The sequence below is a fragment of the Anopheles ziemanni genome, chromosome 2, assembly GCF_943734765.1.
Source record: "Anopheles ziemanni chromosome 2, idAnoZiCoDA_A2_x.2, whole genome shotgun sequence".
NCBI lineage: Eukaryota > Metazoa > Arthropoda > Insecta > Diptera > Culicidae > Anopheles > Anopheles ziemanni.
The window spans coordinates 5,578,241-5,598,444 of NC_080705.1; the positions used below are offsets into that span (position 1 = coordinate 5,578,241).

General features: G+C 45.2%; 1 protein-coding gene across 1 annotated transcript in view; it reads right to left on the reverse strand.

The window, feature by feature from the left end:
* The window catches only part of LOC131280984 (E3 ubiquitin-protein ligase TRIM9), a 74,232-nt gene that overhangs the window by 15,673 nt on the left and 38,355 nt on the right, over positions 1–20,204 (reverse strand). Inside the window, exons 2-4 of the mRNA XM_058310236.1 lie at positions 5,061–5,156; positions 4,565–4,696; positions 4,158–4,259 (exon numbers count right to left, since the gene is read on the reverse strand). Of these exons, the coding sequence (XP_058166219.1) occupies positions 4,158–4,259; positions 4,565–4,696; positions 5,061–5,156 (330 nt within the window). The remainder of the gene's footprint in view (positions 1–4,157; positions 4,260–4,564; positions 4,697–5,060; positions 5,157–20,204) is intronic.

Consider the following 20,204-nt stretch of genomic DNA (forward strand, 5'->3'; position numbering starts at 1 on the left):
TAACATGTTCTTGATCAGTATGCAAAGTTTAGTTTCTGTAAGTGCATCCGCTAGTCTTTGAGAATTTTTTCAGTTTAATGGTTTTAGTGTTTTCGGCGATTTTGTGAGATGGGCAAGTGAAACTGAGGTCAACCTCGTTCTGGGCTCCCCACAGCTTCAAAAGCGGACGAAAATGTTTCAAAAATGAACAACCTTGTTCAGAATGTGTTCTTCCAGGATGGAAAAATCGGTATCATGCCATTTTCGGTCAAAAACTGCCTCACGGACAGCGCTTTGTGGGCAGGTGCGTTGTCGTGGGCTCAGTTCCGTGGAAGAACCAGTCTCGCCACGGATCCGTCGTTTTCTTCCAGCTGTTTCCCCTAAACATCTTCAAATCTGCCTGGTGGATTTTTTAGTTTATCCTCCATCCTGGATAAACAATTGCTAAACAGGATTGTTGATTTTTGAAACATTTTCGTCCGTTTTTTAAGCTGTGGGGAGCCCAGAACGAGGTTGACCTCAGTTTCACTTGCCCATCTCACAAAATCGCCGAAAACACTAAAACCGTTACACTGAAAAAATTCTCAAAGACTAGCGGATGCACTTACAGAAACTAAAGTTTGCATACTGATCAAGAACATGTTAAGCTTTTTAAAAAAAATATTGTATCCGATCCCCTTTTTCCCCTCTTCTCCCTACAACCCGATTCCCGTTACTTTTGGGTCCCCCCACGTAGCTTTCCACAGTTCGAGGAATTGGCGGCGTAATGAAAGCTTTGTTCAAAGTTGGCCTAACCTGGTTAGCGTTTGTGGGCGCTTTTCTAGGTTCCCCGGAAGGCATTGAACTCTACTTGTGGCTTGGCAAATAGAGCGCGTCCATGCGACTCTCGGGATCTCGATGTGCGAGTCAATTGTTGCTGATTGCATCATGCTTTCCCACAAATCAATGGCTTCGACGGGGACTGATCACGGGGGGGATTGAAGGGTCAACACCGCAATGCAAAGGATATTGAAAGCGGCATAATCAGTTGAACTAAATTCGCTGAATTGATCAATCGATCTGCCGGGAAGGGGATTGAAAGTGAATAAATTAATTTGATTTGCAATATCATGGCCGATGTTTGTTTGCTGATGTTTGTTATCGCTTATCAAAACATAGATAGTCAACATGGATGGCATTCATGTTAGAGTTCCTTTTTTAATTTTCATTTTGTTACACGCATGTGCAACGTAAGCCAATGTCTAAAATTCTTATGAAAACAAACCGCTCGGATAAAAGAAAATAAGTTCCATTTGACCAACACATGTATTGGAATCCTTTCACACCCGCAGACGCAACCAACATCAAATGCCCATAGGCAGGCGATTCATTTTTGTACAATGTTTGGTTCAGATGTTTATGGGCACGTTTATGGCCACCTGACCCCACTGCATCCCCCCCTCATCCACCGAAAACGACAGGTTTTTGGCCAATGCTCCAAGCGGAAAGCGAGGCCGCAGATGGAATGGAGGAAAGCTGCTTTGCGGTCGACCACGAAAATCGATTGGCAGTTCAAAGGGCGGCACTCCAAACACCCGATGCCCATTAGCCATTCGGGTGACTGATTAGGCGACCGTGACTTGCGGTGGCCGATGCCAAACGGGGCCAAACATAAACGCCTCCGGCACGAAAATGGTCACTTTGAGCGGGGTGGCAAAAAGGGGGGAGGAGGGTTTACTCCCGTGAATTAACTCTAATGGGAAAACTGCCCCGTTTTGTTGCCAGCTCCTGTGACAGCCCTTCGGAGCACCTTCATATGAAACGAACCAGCAATTTCCCTGACCATCCCAAAGGGAACATAAAATGGCATGTGCATTATTGGAGTCCCGTTTCGTACGAACGACTGTCTTCTCTTTCACTTTCATTTCCTGCCATCGTATTGATTCGTACGTTTTATTGAAACAGCTATAATAATTTAACATTTATGGACATTTATATGTTTCCTCTAATAAATCTAACATGCCTTGCATGTAAATATTTTAACTTGCACCAAAAATACGTTCACTATCATTGACAAAACAAAAACCACCAACACCCATTGTTTAGAAACCCACGGTTGTGGTTTTCACACCTCATAAATCTTCCTATCACATCATTATTGCACTCGTTTACGCTTCTTTTCACCCTTTCAGCCTTAGTGCAACGTGCATCGGGTTGTGCGTTCGTGTGAAATGATCCGTTCACAAATCGAAAGTGAACAGCAAAAACGGGTCCCCTACCGTATCCTCAATCTGTTTCCAGCTGAACGCATCGAGCGGTACGATAAGGGATTAAAAAACGCATTTTAATTAGTCGCGTTGAGCTCCGTACTTTACCGATCAATATTTTGGCTGGGGGTAGAGTGTGAAAAGAACGAGTAATGATGTGTGGTTGAGAACGTACATTCGAGACCGGGGGATCAAAATACAGCTGATGATGTAATTCATTACCAAATCCACCACAAACGCGGATTTATCATACCGTTAATTTGTAAACCGTAACTGGGTTGGGTTGCGGCAGTTTATGCTGATTGTTGTAATAAACTTTCTCCTCAATCGATTTCAATTGGTTAATGATCGATGGAAAAAATGTATTTGATACAAAGAAAAAATTGCCAATAGACAATGCACAACCAATACTGTAAATAAACTTACGCAATGTTTTGTAACAACCTCAGTGGTTCGTTACGAATCCGTTCAATTCAGGAAGCAATTATTAAACCCCGTTCCTCAGTTCAGTTATTGAAAGCATTCCTTTTTTTATCTACAAAGCCCACGCGTAATGGACACAACAGTCATAGTCCCCGGGGGCAGAGTGTTTTCCGAAACGAAAAGTACATCCCCTCGGTCGATTTTTCACCACCAATAAATGGCCATAGCGGATCGGAATGGAAACCGGGGCAGGTTAAAAACGAACATCGAGAGCTTGAAATGTGTTTCACTTGAATATCGTTCAATATCCACACGACGGTTTGTATGGAGATTTAGCAGTTCAAACTGACCATAACACTGGTTTACCATCTTCCTTCTCGTCCCCCAAAAGCCAACTTAATGGTCGCCAGCCACAGTGCTTCCACGGGAAGTATAACCGTATTTAACCGGATAAATTTCCCGAGCGAATTCACATTTCCGCCGAATGTTTTATCTGCTTGGACCGTTTTTCCACCATCCGAGGTATCGCGAGCCGGTGGAAATGGCCGCTAGTCGACGGGTTCGCTTTGATGTTTGCTAGATGGCATCGAATTCAGATTCAGTAGCGAACACAAAGAAACCCATGTGGGATCATATCCTTTTTTCCCGGGGTGCAACGGAACCGAAGCGAAACCGTGGCGTAGTTCTGCCTTCTGTGGTCAAGCGAAGGTCTTGTTTTTATTTCACGTAACCATATGGACCGGGGGCCAGTTTGGTTTGGCAAATGTTCCGCTACATATATACCGAATGAAACACTTGCGCAACGGGCGGATCTCGGTAGCATTCCGGGATGGGTTTCCGGGTGTTTTTCACGTTTCTTTTTCTGCTCCCGCCGTCACGGGAAACCTTTTTGTCCCGCATTCACACCACAGCATACGCGCTACGCAAAACTTTGGCTTTTTTTCCATCCCACTCCGGGAAACCCATCAGTTGTTTTAACTTATTTTCGCGCGGGTGGAAAAACAAAACTAAACTGCCCACGAGCGTATAGTACCTACGGAAAGTACCACTGGAAAGAGCGGTCCAACAATCCGATCGGAAACTTTTATTTTTTGGAACTGCTTTGCGGATACAAACGGACAAAAAAGGGAAAACAAACCATTCAATTGGGAGCAGCAAAAAATACATTTCCCCCAAACTTTACAAACTTTTCTTAATGCTTAGTTTCCTTTGAGTTCAGCCTAACACAAATTTTATAACGAAAAGACCTACCAGTGAAACAATAGTTACTCTTTTCGTAACATTATCAAACAAACATACAATTCTCTTTGATCTTTAACATACTTAATGTAAAAAATATAACAGAAGAAACAAATTAAAACCCAAGGATATACAAGATAATTACATACTTTTAACATTAAATAAAATGCGTTGATAATTGACAGCAAGTTGAGTATTTATCGTTTTAATTTGATCCTTTTTTCGTTTCTTAAAGTCTATAAACATACGCTGCTCTCTACCGAAACTCACCTGCAGGAAAGCTGCGCTGTCCGTCTCTTTGAGTGCTTCAATGCAGAACTGGATCAGGCCTGTGGTTTGCTGGAGTTTCCCCGTACAGCTGGCCTGCTGGTCCTGTCGGGAAGCAAAAGTCGTGTAGTAGTAGCAAGGAAATTCGCTCGAGAGATCGTTAGACGATAATTTTACGGCGGTATAATTTTATACCACTCCCGATAAGCTCGAAAACTTTGAGTACACATACGATATGGCACGGAGGCAACCTAACCTCAATGTTAATCGAACCGTGCTTGTCCCCGGATGGGTGACGCGAGAAGCACCCAAATCGAGCAATCGGGATCGCGATAGCACGCAGCCACAAATCAAGTACTTGCGGCTCCAACTCGTACCGGGCCCCGATCGATAACCAAATCAATCCTTACCTTTAGCGTGCGTATTTTGGCTTCCTTATCGCTTCGTATTACATCGAGCAGGACGTCCCTTCGGGCGTTAATGGCCGCTATCAGCGCTTCGCACTGAGCCGTAACGAGGCGCTCGAACTCGATACATGAATCCTGCGGGAGACGGGACGAGATAATGGCGTTGAGATTAGACGGGAGTACAAGCTAAACTCTGGGTCCATTGGAATAGCGAATCATTTTAAGTAAAAATCCATTAACGCATCAAAGAACAAAGGCCCGGATGGGTCGGACGGTGGGCCCTGGTATCAGCGTGTGCAATCGGATATCCTTTTGGAAGCTGCAGCAAATAAACGACCACCGAATAGTGTGCCCTTTTTCCCGTCGGACACAATAAAGCTAAATTACAATCGACGCCACAAGTTCGCTCGTTTTCCGACGGGAAGTCCTTGCCGCAAATCCAGTCTTTTTCGATGGCTGACTTCTGGCATTCGTATAAACAAACATATATAATGCTTACCGTCACTTTGTCGCTCATTCCCTTCAGTCTTTGGATGAATTCCGTTGTGGAACGCGCCTTTTCCGAGAGCTGCTGCAGGTTGTGGGAGAGTTCAGTCTGTGGAAAGGAAGCCAGAACAGAAAAGGTAAACACGAATTAGTGAACTGTTTGGAGAAATTATTCAAAATTTCATGGGTTGATTAGCATTTGGGATGTTTAAATTTAAGGTTAGAAAATCGAAGTCAAGCCGAATTGTCGGTTATTCGAGGAGAAACCCTTGCCGAGGCTCGTGTCATGCTCGCATATGCTTGTCATATGCACACTTTGGGGAGACAGATTTCCCGCTCCAGAAAACATTTCCCTTTTTGAGACGCTGTTGATGGAACGACAAGAGAGTCGAGTAATTAAGGTGCCAGACAGCATCAATAAAATAAAGCCGGGCACAACAACGACCCCACAGAACTCCCCACGGGCTTTGATGGGAGGGAAAAGTGAGCTCCTTGCGCTCCACATTTCCCCCAGCGAACGGAACTCAACCGGGCCGCCGTTACAGTCTGCATACATTTGCAGACATTAATTTGAAATTACACATGCAACACCGGTCCCTGTTGAGGGGCAGTTTTCCGGGACCCAAGAGAAACTTCAATACACGACTACAGCGGTGCCATCAACATCAGAACAAGCTGTTGCAAGTGGGAGACACACCGCTCGAGTCAAACTGTTGGCAACAAACAGTTCCCGCTCTTGTTCAAACCGATGCTACGACAATGCGTTCATGTTGGTTTTCACTGATTTTGGAAAATTTGCATCCCTTAACGATTCACGGCGAAACACATACGGATTCACCTTCGACCGCAGACGTCTGATGGAAAACACTGGCACATTCCTCGAACGGCTCGGCGGTTCGTAAACAACACATCCCAAAGCAGACGATTGTGGACTAAACAGAGTGAAAAAAAAATGCTCAAGGAAAAACCAACACAGGATCCATCGAACCATGATGAAGTAGACGGATATAGTACGCAGTACGCAGAAATAAGTACGCGCCACCGGTTTAAAAAAAAAAGTCAAATGACATTTTAACGGTCTAGATTTGTTCCACTGGTTACGCCACTCACCTCTCGCCCTCGTCAACCCTGCATCGACGTAGTACACAGCTTCCAAAACGGCTGTCTATATATGCGGAGATTTATTTTTCGCTCTCCTTGACACTGTTCTTTGCCTCAAACGCCCGCCGTAAACATATCGCGGGCGAAGGAAGGAAAAAACATTTGGTCACGGTCGCTGGCTGGCGCTGGCGGAAAAGTCACAAACAAAAATGTCGCTTTAGGACCATGTGGACCTATAGTATATACGTATTATTTGGGATCATCTATTAGAAGTTAGATGGTTACTATGGTTACTAACCAGCATACTACAAGCAGCAAACATCATTATGCCAATACAACCGTTCACTACCTTTATCAAAATGCAACGCTTATGACCAACTGTCAACAGGTCTTTGTTTTAAACGAGCCCGAATATTTCCACGCAAAATCAAGGGGGTAGCCATTTTTGAGGTACCGTTGTTCACCAAACGTTGGGAATTGGAGCAAAATTTGAAACGAATAGGCTCCCTTATCTCGTGGGAAACCATAAACACACCAACGGCTTAAGCTAGTAAATGTTCCAGATGGAATCTAGTTTTAAACGGGCCATTAAATAATGTTGTGTTAAGAAGGAAGAGAAATTAGCAACTTTAAAAATGTAGCACAAAGAAAACTAGCGCATTAATTATCCCATCGTAGACGAACTAGGTGAAATAGTCAACTGCACTGGAATTGATAAAGCAAGCATGAAACAATGGTACCATAAATACGTGTCAGTGTTTAGCTTCATTAGCAATGTTTGCAAGGTTGACCCAAACTGTTAACATCGTTTCGCGTTTTGCATGGTAATTTTGGATGCTGCGAAAGTGGAACATTATGTAGATTTACGAGTCTTCAAAGATGTTTTTCATCCCATGTATCAGCAAGCAAGTATGTCCGGGAACATCTGTGTCGATGCTGTAGTTTACCCAACTGGTGCCATTTTTGTACATTTGATCACATGTCTGAAACTTTTAGCATAGCACGGGGAGGCAGGAAAACAACCCGAAAACACCGGTTGAGAGTGTCATCGAGAGATTGTTAACCAATTTTACTCGTTTGACTAATACAATAGTGGAGAATGATGAATTCTACATGACGAGTTTTGAATCCCGACCAATTCGTTAACATTGTGGAATTCAGAGTAGTAAATGTGTGTTATGCAAAACAAAAACAAGAACAAATTCCCACCAATCTCGGCACCAACCATTTTGGTGTACACCGCACCGTCGACGCCACCACGCACGCGAGCCATATTTTAGCTAAGTTCTGTTTGCGCAGATGTTAAGCCGTCTGATAGCTACCCTGAGACTTATAAAATTCTACCCCACGCGTTTGTGGGGCACGAAGCGTATTCGCTCAGTTACGTTTCAGCCTTCATCATGGCAAGGATATCGCTGTCCCTACTTCTACTTGGCTGCACGCTGCTGCAGGTAAGTCAACGTGGCACTCACTAGTAGCTGATCCGAGATGTAGAAGTTAACGACGGCCTGCCTATTGTTTTAGTATACACTGGCCGAGTTCGGTTCGACCGGCACCGTCCAATCAAGCCAAACGATTAGAGATGCGGCCATCTCTGCCACGGGCAAGTTCGATTTACTGGACGCTAAGAACGGGTACGTGGTAGTTACCATGTACACCCTGTTCACCACGGTGCTACCGAAAATGGAGTCACTCGGTACGCACTTCAAGACTAGGGGCAAGGCGCTTACCGAGAGCATCAGCAACGCGGTGCCAAACACTAGCCGCGACTACAACGCCGTCTTCGACCCAATTCTGAACGCAGCGACGGCGTTGATTGCGTTGATCGACGGTGAGCAAGCCACGACACGGAGCGAGCTTACCACCCTCCTAGGCACGGACGACATCGACCACCTTTTTGGGGATGTGTTTGGCAACATGCGTCTCGCCACCGAACGCGTCCATACTGCCTTCACGCAGCTTAAGAACGGTGTTAGAACGGCCCCTGTTGTAGGTGGCCGGTCGCGCGTATCATTCAGTGTCGTCACGTCAGCTGTGCTCTCGGTAAATCTGCTGATGGCGACGATTCCTGCGGTGGAGTATACCATTCAGGTTACGATTGAGCATATCGAATATGGCGACCAGTTCCTGAACAGCTTGGAACTGATGAACACAGATATGATCAATAATCTGCAGACTTATTTGAGTGACTTCCGAGAAGCTCTGCTAGAGGTAGGTGGGGCAATAGCGGACGCAAAAGACTTTGACGAAAGCGATTGGTCGGCGATAGTAGCTGGAGTTGATCCGGTCACCTCCAACCTAGCAACGCTTCCCGGGTATGCCACATTCAGCGGTGCTCTGACATCGTTAAGCACGAGCTACGATTCGCTGCTCGGCATCGATGACAACGTGGTGTCAGTGTTTACCACGTACCTCAGCGCTGCAAGCGAATATCTGGACCAGTTCCAGGAGATTCTAGTTCCGCGCGACTACCTTGCTATTACCTACTTACTGGAAGTGGTTGTTGCCGGCGGAGCACATGGCGAATTTTGCTTCTTCAAGTTTGGTCCCCGTCTAGTCAACTATTACCTGAGGTTGACAAGCGATGTTGAGAACTGCTTTGGTAGCGAAATACAAAAACTAACTAATCTGTACGACATAGCTTTAGCAATTCTCGACATGATAATGTTCGATCTAGAGGACCTCCTTGATAATCTGGAAGTCTGCGACTCAAGTGCAACTCCCGGAGCCTGCATTGATGCGGTAAAGTGCCACAACTTAGTAGCATTAAATTATTTCTCAACTAACATTTCTCTCTCCGTTCCACAGATTGGACCGCTCTATGTGGCGCTGTTTGCCGAAACGGACTTCAAGGTTAACTATTTCCTGGATTTGACCACCGCTGAGGCGTCGGCTAGCATCAGCCGATTGGGCGCCTGCATGTACGCAAAGAAGATTGCCAACATGCAGAAACTGTTATCCGCCAAAACTGACATTGAACATTGCCGTGCCGATGGTCCTGATGCTCCGGATCTGGGAGAGTAAAAAAATACCATACGCTCGCCTTGCTGCAGAAGTGAAGTGATGTTCAGTATGGCTAACGGATAAGAAACCACGACTAAACTTTGGTGGAAAAAACAACGTTTGTTTCATACGTTACAAAAGCAAAAGACAAAGATGTTTTGTTGCAAATAAAAAGCAAATCAACCATGTCCATTCGTCAGTATGAATGCATAAGAAAAGTGAACCCACAGGATGTACTATGACTTCGTTCATGTTTTAAATATATTTCTGAGGCTTCACTCTTTTTTTTTAATTGGATGAAGCGAAAATGATCCAAAATAGGTATTCGCCCTTGAAATTGCTCTAAATCTGACAAACCCGTCAAGACCAGCTGTGTCATTATTTGGCAATTGTTGTACTCTGTCGTATACTGGAGCGTTTAACATGACACATCCCTACATAATCTAAGATAGTCTTTGTTTCTACTCTAGTTGTATCATGCAAAAGAAGGGAACATATTCAAACAGTTACTTCATCTATACATTCAAATACAGAAGAATAAAATGAACAATTGTGATGTTCTCGTAGGCAGTTCCATCAGTAACTAGGTCACATCCTCGACGGGCAGAAGCGTTTCGAGCATGCGCTTTGCAAAACACCCAAGGCCCAGAAAGGACGGATACTTTCCCATCGACCCCTTGCAGGACTAATAAATACTTGCGAATGGAGTGGGAAATATATGGCCGTAATGGGATAAATGGCTCATTCTCGTTACGAAAATGTGTGCCCTAGGAGTATCATTAGCGTAAGAGCATATGGTTTATGGAACCGATATTCATCGAACCCAAAGTGATCATTGGTATCGAATTCTAAGCATAATCTTTACTCTCTTTGTAGGTCACCCCGAAGACAACCCGACACTGATTATTTTGGAACTTTGTCCTTAGGCATATCGAAGGTTTCTTATTCACGCTGTAAAGTTACCAAAGATTCATGTCACATGATATTTATTATTAGACCAGTGGAGGTTACCTACATGTGCTAAATCAAGGTTCAAGGCATCGTTCAACTTCGTAAATGACAGTCTTTAAATTACAACAAAAAAAGGATGAGCACAATATTCCGGATCACGGTTAGCTTCAACTACGCGAAAGCATAAGTATTTACGTAAGAAAAGGTTTTCGTTCGCGTCGCTCATTCATCGCATGAATGAATCCCGTCATGCTTCGCCTAACCTTGCTTTATGATGCGCTTACGGAATGTATGCGTTGACGTATTATGAGGCGTATAATTCACGGGTTGTCTGTCGAGAAAAGATGAGTGAGCAAAGATCATTGACCTTTACTAGGTTTTTAAACATGGTTCTATGGTTTTGTGCTGAGAAAATAATATTCACCATGTATACAGAGTTATCATAACTAGAGGTTGAATATTGGTAAAGAAAAGTTTGCACACATAAAACAGTGCTAAAAAGTATCATAAAGCATCATTATATATTCTGAAGACCCTTTTTCCACGATCGATGTCAGCTGTCCGAACACGGGAGCGGCTCATGTTAACTGCTCGAACTTTACCCATTTGGCAAATTTGACCCGCAAAAGCGTTACGCTAAATCTCGACATCGAATATAAAGGTTAAACATTACGGTCAACCCGCCGGAAGGGCAGCGAGAAAAGAGAGTTTGACCATTAAAAACTTTGCCTACCACGACGTCAACGGGTGGGATGGATGTTGTTCCGATGGTCCATTTGGGGGAAAGTTTGGAGTGATCGTTAGGATATGTTTTACACGAAAAAGGGTGAAAATGCTGAACGACGACAACAGGTTGTTGGAATCAGAAATAAGGGAAATTAATTGTGAATGCGTTGCGCTTCACACAAATACAAAGTACACTTACGAATTGTGCTATAAAATTTATCGTAACTATTTTTCCCAAGTTATCAGCAGTGAAAATCGCACAAATGGTAACATATGTCTGTGAAGGTAGAATTTGTTTGAACGACCGTCTCGACATTTCCTTTCTGGCACAGGTTCTGCATTTTGGTCAGCATTATAGGCGAAATGAATTGAAATAGCCGTTTCCGTTTCCCCCCCAGAGCAAATGGCCATAAAAAACAGGACCAGTGGACCAATAAAACGTCCTCCAAAACATACAAAACATTCTCCAGTGGCCACCCAGCGGTACGGACTCATATTTTTGACATCTCTTTCACTCTTTCTCTAACTCCTTCTCCAACGCCTCAAAGGTAAACATTCAAAGGTCATAAAATCGACGCGTCACTTTACGGCTGACTAGCAGCTTTTTTTTTCCTCCGTTTATGTGTCTTGAGTGTTTAGGTTTGCGTATTATTTCTTTGTTTTTATCCAATCCCACCAGCCAAAAAAGGGAAGAGGGAAAAATAAACTTACCCACCATAAAGAATAATTCTGCACACATTTTTTTTTCTTTTATGTGAAACACCTTCCGATCACCACCCTCGCGGGGAGTGGGGCTTGTCGGGAGCTGAGCGCGGGAGGATTCCCATGTTTTATGCTCACTTCGCCGAACCGAACCGAACCGAATCTCTTGTGGATCGTCTCTTTGTTTCACCTCAACCAGGCAAAGGAAGGGACAAGGGCGTGTTATGCAGTTCGTATTGGAATCGTAAATTAAATTTTCATATTTTATTTCTCAATTTCCCCCGAGGAAAAGTACCACACACCCTCGAGAGCCGGCTCGAAAGCTTAGAGGCTCGAACATGCGACGCCTTTCTCAAACGCTGTCGTTTCGGAAGTTTCTGAAAGCACACACCCACAAAATACAAATCGCAAGATCTTGTGGAACGCATTCCGATTTTATCATAAAAGGCCGAAGCCACAAACGGGCACCAAAAAACAGGTAAGAACGCCGAAGGCCAACGGAGCTTTTCCTGGCGCTGCGAGCAAGTTTTCCCTCCAGCGAAGCTACAAAACCAAAAACCACAAACAACACACACAGTTGATGCGATAAGCTAGAATGTTGGAAAATTTCCATTTCCATGCTCCATGATATTTACAAAGCCATGGTGCTGCGACTGCTTTTCAGAATCGCAAATATTACGAACATCGTTGCGCGCGAGGGAAAAACTTTCCACCGGGAACGCACTTTCCGGACGTGACGCGGGGCTCAAGTGCGACCAACAAAAACGTTATGTCGTTCACATTTTGCCTGTTTTTGTTTCTTTAGGGAGTTTTTTTTATGTCCATGATAAAATTATGCTACCGATGACGGCGCTGTAACGTGCTGCCGCGCGCTTCGTGACAGCCAGTCATAAACGTTAAAAGGTGTATAATTTTTCTTTCGGAACATTATTTCTGTTCAACTCCCCCCCAGCAGCAGAACTTATCAAATGGACTTGCGTAGATGACTGATAATTTTTTGTCTTGTGCTTCCATTCAGTTAATGTATCCCAGGGTTTTGTTTTTCGTTGCACTTTTTGGATTAAAAGATGTATTTAAACTAATGGAAGGCAATTTCTTCGTAAAGGAAAAAAACAACAGCCTTCTCCTGGTCATCATCATTTACAATCGACAAACATCAACGGCGACGATTCAAATCAACGAGACACAACGATCGAGACCCAATTGAAATCGTGAGCATCAATCAGCATAATTAAAATTACATAAATCGAGCAGCAATAATAAAACCGGGACCAATCGGAATCGGAAGGGACTCGCTGCATCGAACCCCGCGCTCCAAAAGAAGGCAACCACCCGAAGCAATCATAATTCATATCACGGTTTTTGCCCATGCCTTGGGAACGAGAAGGGAGGGCGTAGAGGAAATACAAGGGCGGCTCGAATGAAAACGAATTGACGCTGCATGTAGATTACACACGGACGGGCCCTTCGATCGAGCCTTCCGTTGACCGGTGGTGGTGGTGGTGGTGGTGAAAAACCCTGCCAGAAGCTCGGGAGAGAAGGAAAAAACCAATCGATTCCGTTCCCGGAGGGAGCCGGGAAGACCGTTTGTCTTGGGAGTGGCATGGTTTCTCGATTGTGGTCGTATTCATTTTATTACCTTACCCTCCGCCCCCCTTCCAGTCAGCCTACCAAGAACGTTGATCGGACAGCTTTTTTCCCTTTTTTTGTTTTCTCAGTCGTTCACCCGAAAAGTAAATCACGCGACAAACGCCAATCGGAACGGTATGGAGAATAATATCGCCTCCTTTTTTTCCTTCGCTTCTTTATCGTAAGAAACAAGCGAAGGGCCTCCTCCATCCTCGCGCTCGTTTCGTGACGGGAAGCACGAACTGTGCGGCGGGGCTTTACGGCCGAAACCACGATCGAACGCGATTACTCGCCCCGTCCCGAAAAAAGAGCAGAAGAAAAGGCACAAGGCGCCATCAGCGTTCCAAGCGACGAAAACAAATTCCACGGCAAGGAATGGGCCTTCGTTTTTCCCTGTGAGGACTCAGCGTGCAGGACCACGTGCGACCAGGGACCCCGAATGTAATAATGTAAATCAAATAAAGCATAATCGATCCCGTGTGATATTGTTACGGAAAAGTAGCGTGGCGCTTATCGGCGCTCGTTTCCGTCTTCCTCCTTCTCCGTTCTGCTGTTCGTTCTGCCCTTTGGCGGGATTCCGAAAACGTCACCATCGGCATTGGGGAACCCCCCTCCCCCCCTCCCACCCTTTCCACTTCCAGGCCGAAACATATATAGCTCGCCCGTGTTTCGTGGGACGATGGAATAAATTGGAATCGTGAGCAAATTTATGCCCTTAACCGTCACCCGCGCCGAATGCATTCCGCTTGGCGTCCATCACGCCGCTTTCCCGCTTCTTATCCATTCCCTCGCGCTTCTACCCTTAATAAAAACTCGACATATTTTCTTCCACCGCTCCCAGCATAATATATCTTCTAGTTCGCCGGACCTCGCGCGATAGCGTGCGCTGGTGTGATTTGAAGGCATTTTTCGATAAGTTCTGTTTTTCCATTCGTTTCTATACGTGTTTTATTGTGGTTAGGCCTTTTGCCTCGCCATTCGATGGAATTGTTAGAATTAAAGAAAACTTTCCTTCGGTGTGCTAATCTTTTTACCACTTTGTCGAATAGGTTTCGGTATCAAAACGCGTTCGCCCTCGTGTGTTCGTTTGTTGTAGGGAGAAATGTTACAGTTCAGAAGGTTTTTTTTTTCTGATAGTACAAGTGACTAAAAGATTCTATTAAGGAAATAATGTTGATAACTGATGATGGTTAGAGAATTGTTGTATAAATGATTGTTGGTAACTAAATTGTTTTCCTTTTGTGTTCTCATGAACGCTTCATAGCTAAATTTAGTATTTTTATAAGCCAAGATTAACGTTCTATTCGTACAATTTACAGACTTGTCACCTTCAATTTCGTCAAAATAAATCGCTACATTTTCTTATCATCTCCACCTTGTTCTTCGTCATGCAAGTGCCAACGTTTTATGTGCGATGAATATTCAATCCATTTTTGTTAGTTATTTTTATGAAGGATTGGCTCCACACCATTCCGGTGTTATGACACTCTGGGGCGACAAATCAAACGTACCCGGGCATACAGCACCGAATTTAAATAAATTTAACTCCCGACAAACTCAAATTGCTCGAATACCGCGCCAAACGGAACGAAACACTGTAGGCTACAATAATAAAAAGGTCCACCGATCATAAAAGAAGTTTATGGCGTTCGGTCGTAAAAACCTTCGGGCTCAGTAGCAGCAGCACCTTCGGCTCACTTTGCAATTTGCCCGTGGACGAAAGTGACCGAGAACGGGACAAGTAATGCTGGTTTTGGTGATACCTTCCAAACCTGGGAGGACATTAGACACAGTTCGTTTCAAGCCGTCCTTCGCGCTGAATCGGCTCAAAATGATGTGTAAATACGTCGTGATGCTTTTATGAGCGATGGAAATTATGCCTCGCGGGGAATTGCCATAAAAAAACCCTATAACCATATTTACGTCATTAACTTCCTTTCGGTTAGGCATTGTACACACAGCGTCGAACTTGTCGCTTATTGAATCAAATATTAAATTGACCTGCCCATTTCTAGGCTCGGACGGGCCCGTGGGAAAACCGATGGATTATTTCCAACGGATAAAAGGGCTCCACTCAACACTCACTACAATTGCACTAACGTCCGATTAGGCGCGGTTCGTTTGCGGTTCTGAAGCGTTGGCCTCGCCGGATCGGTCATCGTTCGTTAGGGATCGTTACGATCGAACAAAAATCATCCTCGACTCACCAAAAGAAGTCCATGTGTTTCGTTTGAGTAGAGAAAACGTTAAACTCCCCCTTCAGAATCCGGATTCCATCACTTCCCGGCTTGTCGCTTAAGATTTAGAATATTATTCATTTAAACCCAGCCGCTCGTAAACCTTCAACCTGTGACAGTTATGAAAAACTCCAGCGACTCTTGAGGATTTTTTCGGCTTGGGGTTGTATGGAAGGAGAAGAGCGCAACCGAAATTCTCTCCCAGCGTTATTAATCCCTTCGTCGCGTCGTGGTTTTTCAAAGTGGAACGCAACGTTAATGACTCGACCGAAAGTAAAACACAAACCAGACCAACCAGAGCCGGTGGCGAAGGAGGCGCACACGGTTGGAGAAAATGATGGCCTACCGTTCCCTCACCCCCATTCCCCACTTCACCCTACCACCGCGACATGCCCGACGAGTCGCGTGCCGTTCCTTCGGGCGCACGAGCGTTATTATTATTCATGGTTCGCCTGACATCTTCATCGACTTCAGCCAACTGACAGACCGACTGCGTGCCGGAGATCTCTACTCCTTTCGGAACCAACCGTGTTTTTTCTTCTTTTTGTTTGCGACCCGCGACGGCCGTGGAACAAATGTACGACAACGCTCCTGATAAATCTTCCCGCGCGGTATTAACACGCCACGACCTGTCGGTTTGGGAAATGCGCGCTGGGAAAAACAGCTCCGTTAAGCTGTTAAAAGCCCTCCCCCGTGGCATGGTCGCGGAGGTCGCGTAGGTTACCTTTTTTTTGTCGGTATCGTTCAGTTCCGGTCGTTTAGATATGTATTTTCTGCTCTTTAAATATTTTCCACCGAGAAGAGCCGTGAGTAGTCCTTACCACAAGAAGAAAAAAAAACCCTCCGACACTAATCTTTACGTCTGTTTTCCTTTGCCCTAAAACCACCATGTGATAGCAATTAGGCACCGAATGTACTTTACGGCCCTACCAGAAAACACACACCCCATCGAAGCGCCATCGATCGCGCCGTGAAAATGTGGTTCGTTCTTGGGTTGGAAATTGGGTTTACGGAGAATTACTTTAACCCGGATGGAGTCGCAGATCATTTACTTGGGAGAGTTGTGATGGAAAAACATTCCCCCCGGACTTTGGGGTCCGAATTTCAATCGTTATCAAGCAAATTGGCGTGCTGATGCGACGACCTGCTTGATATATCCAGCTTAATCACGCGAAGGTAATAAAAAAGGTGGAAAGGGAAAACCACGCAAAAGGTCATTCACACGTGTTTTATGAAACTATTTTATCCGCCTTGGTTATTTTTGTGACTGTTTTAACGCATTTAAAATCATTTAGTGCAGATATACTTTTAACAAAAGTTCGTCAAAGACAACAACACACACACACACACACACAAATACAAACTCGAAAGTATTTCGTTTCGTTTGAAGCTCATTAAATCGGGGGAAACAAATCTCTCGGTATCGCGTCGACTTTATTAAGAAATTACGCCTGGCTCAATGGCTCTATTTTCCACTCGTGTTTTACGAGCACCGAAACGACACACGGAGCCTGAAGTATCACATTTCCCATCTGAATGCCCCGACCCCGTTCCGCTCTCTGCCCCATACCAATACCGACCGGCTTTTCATTTCATAACCTGTCCGGTTGGTGCTTCGGTGAAAGAGTTACACAACAAGGTCCCACGGGGAAATCGATCCCCTTCGGTTTTGCTCGCCACCGCCGAACGGCGGCGGGATGGACGGGCAGCTTAAAAAGAGCTAAAATCCGGCAACGGCCAGCCTGAAGAGATGCCGCACAAGCGGTGGAAAGGGGGGAACGGGCCAAAACATAAGGGGTGCAGTGGACGCGTCGCAAGAAACAAACGACCGAGGGTTTTAGCCGTGCCGTCATCGCGCTCCAGAAAGTGGGAACGCGTTCGGTGCATGGTGGTGGCCATAAATATGAAAAATATGTAATAAGATGTAAACAGTCGGCGCGGACACAAGAGGCCGATGGGTGGATGGAGGCGTTCTCCGGCGACCATGTTCTTTCTCCTCCCGACACCATCTTCTTTCCAGCCGTAACCTCTGATACCGACCGGTGCTGGAGTGAAAGGCGTTCGGATAGCTTCCACGTGCGACCACGGCACGTGCTGTCGAAGATGCTCTGAGGCGGCCAGCATCGAGTAGCATAATAATTGGCGGCGGTGGCGATGGTGGCGACGCAAGCGGTTTCCTCAGGCGACGTCGGGTCACCCCGAGCCAAGCGGGAAGGTATTTCTAGATGAAACTTCACATTGCTTTCCTTTTTTCTTCACATCTTTCTCTTGTTTCGCTCGTGGATATGATTTTTCATATCCCTCCCATCAGGCTACGCCGTGGAGTGGGTGGAAGTATCCCACACACGTCATAAGGCACTTGATCGCGACGCTTCTGCTTGATTGAAGCAAACTCCACGCGAGATAGGCTGGGACGTTTGTGCCGGCCAGTATTTACATTGAGGGTGAAATGATGCTTACTTGTTTCAATCCACGATTCCGGCCTATAAATAGGAGAATTCATAACGTGCGTTGACAGCAATATGTAAATAGAATGGGAAAAAAACTCCCTAGACACTTTGCACAGTTCTAGAAACAAGCGGTGACTGGCAGACAAAGACTGTTTGCAAAAGTGCCACTCAACGACATTGCAAATATTAAACGAAACATGTAAGTCTCATGTTTAAACAATTTGTAAAAATAGCGACAACGTGCATTAATCGATCGAATCGCCATTACTGCAGATAAACAAACAACAGCAAAAAGGGAAAAGCAAACCACCGCAAACCAAAGCCGCACTTAATTTGTGTTGACGGTTGAGTGACCTTATCGGAACGAACTATCAGACAAGCGTTTGTCATTAAAGCTATAAAATCATTTGCACCGCGTTGGAACAGGTTTGAGGCAAAATCAACACTTGGCAAATCGTCACTTTGGACAACACTGCGGGAGGCCGGTCCATCGACACACGGCCTTGAGATCCCGTGTTTAAGCGTTGTTTACCGTAAGATGATGGCTTCCGATCAGATCGACACCGATAACGTCAGTCGCAACATTTAAGTGCTTCAGTTGACAGTTCGAGTTGCCATTAATGGTTGATTAAGTTGATATCGTTCACCACTTTTCGTTGATTCATGCAGAGATTACGATTCAAATGGATGTGGTCTGTTCGTTTATGAAAAGTCCTAGTTTGTACTAATAAATCAATTAGATGAGAATTACTTGAACAACCATGAAAGGGTTTTGTGTGATGTTTGGATACATTAACTACTGCTGCCTTCGGTACCGTACCTGAGGAAAAAAAGAGAACAACAAATATCTGATTAGTAATTCTGTTTAATTTGCGTACTTGCTACATCGTCTACAAGCACACTGGAAATACAATTATCCAAATGGTTACAAGCGAGTTCCATCTTAGATCCCCGAGACTGTGGCGCACCAAGAAAATCCCTCCACAGCAGCGAAATGTGTATCAATAAATGTAATTAACAAACAGGATTGGCGTAACTCGTGCAACAGCTACGCTACACGTCGCTGAAGTGCATAATTGACTGCTTGACTCCTGGGAAAAAGTAAACCAATCGGGTCGTCCTTTGATGCAGAATTGGGTGGCAAGAAAAAGGAAGCAACGTTCACACGAATAAGAAATCTTGAGAAAAGCAGAAACTCTCCATCGGGCGGCAACAAAAGAAAAGTCCATTAGGGTAATTAAATTCCATGCAAATATTACAACCATTGGCAATGTTTTTCCCAACCCTCAGCCCCCTCGCTGTATCCACCCCCCATGAGTGCTCTCCGATGTTGATTGCCATGTTTGGGAGTAGGACTTCGGAGAAGGGTTTTTCCATTCGCTTATGCTTGAGTGTTGTAAGTGCTGCCGCCATTCCGATAGTTCATGCTGATGATGATGATGATGATGATGATGATGTTGGTGATCATTGCTGCTGCTGCTGCTGCGGCACAATCAGGCCATAACTCACTTTATTCGCCCGGACTTAGTGCTGCTCACTACGCCGAAGCGGGCAGACAGAAGCACTCTTCTTGGGACTCTCCGGCACTGGCCATTCAAATATGAACCCTTCTGCTTCCACACCACTTTTGCTGCGGGCTGACTGAGTTTTCGGTCGCCAAGTGCGCTTAGCGAGCCATTTGCTAACTAGCTACCAAGCATCGGGCGGCCACAGCGGACGATCGGCCATCCTCTCTAGTAGGTCGATAGTTAGCCAGCAAGCTCGGTTTGATTTATGGAGCTCTCTCAGGAGGCCAGGCGGCCATGAACTGAATTTCAACACACACTTTCAATACACATCGCGCAGAGATCGTGCCATCGCGCGGTGGGTCCCTCTGTTATTGTCATTAAGCTTGCCCCCTTTGCCGACTTATGCCGTGAACCTTTGCGGTAAGAAGTCATGAAAAATATGTTTCTTAGAGCGCAACATTGCTTTGCGGCTTCTATATGCCTAGCATAGGGTTCTTGGGAGGCACTCGGTCGACACAAGAGTGTCTTAACTTTCCACCGAAACCAAACAAAACGATTCCCCGCCAGCTAATTGCTTCCTCAAAAATGAGTTTCTTTAGATTGCGAAACATTTTCGCAAAAGAAAAACCAACCCCAAGGGAACCATAATATGCACCCTCCCCCCACCTCCCACCTCCCAGAGAAATGCACGCCTAGAAAACCAACAGAGCAGATCTAATCATACAGTATGAAAAATAAAACTTTGCCAAGAAGCAGCATCTTTCAGGCGAAACTTTGCCACTTTTGATTTTTCGACGGTTGGCCATAAAACCTTCGCCCTCGGCGGAACTTGCGGTGCCGAAAAATGTTG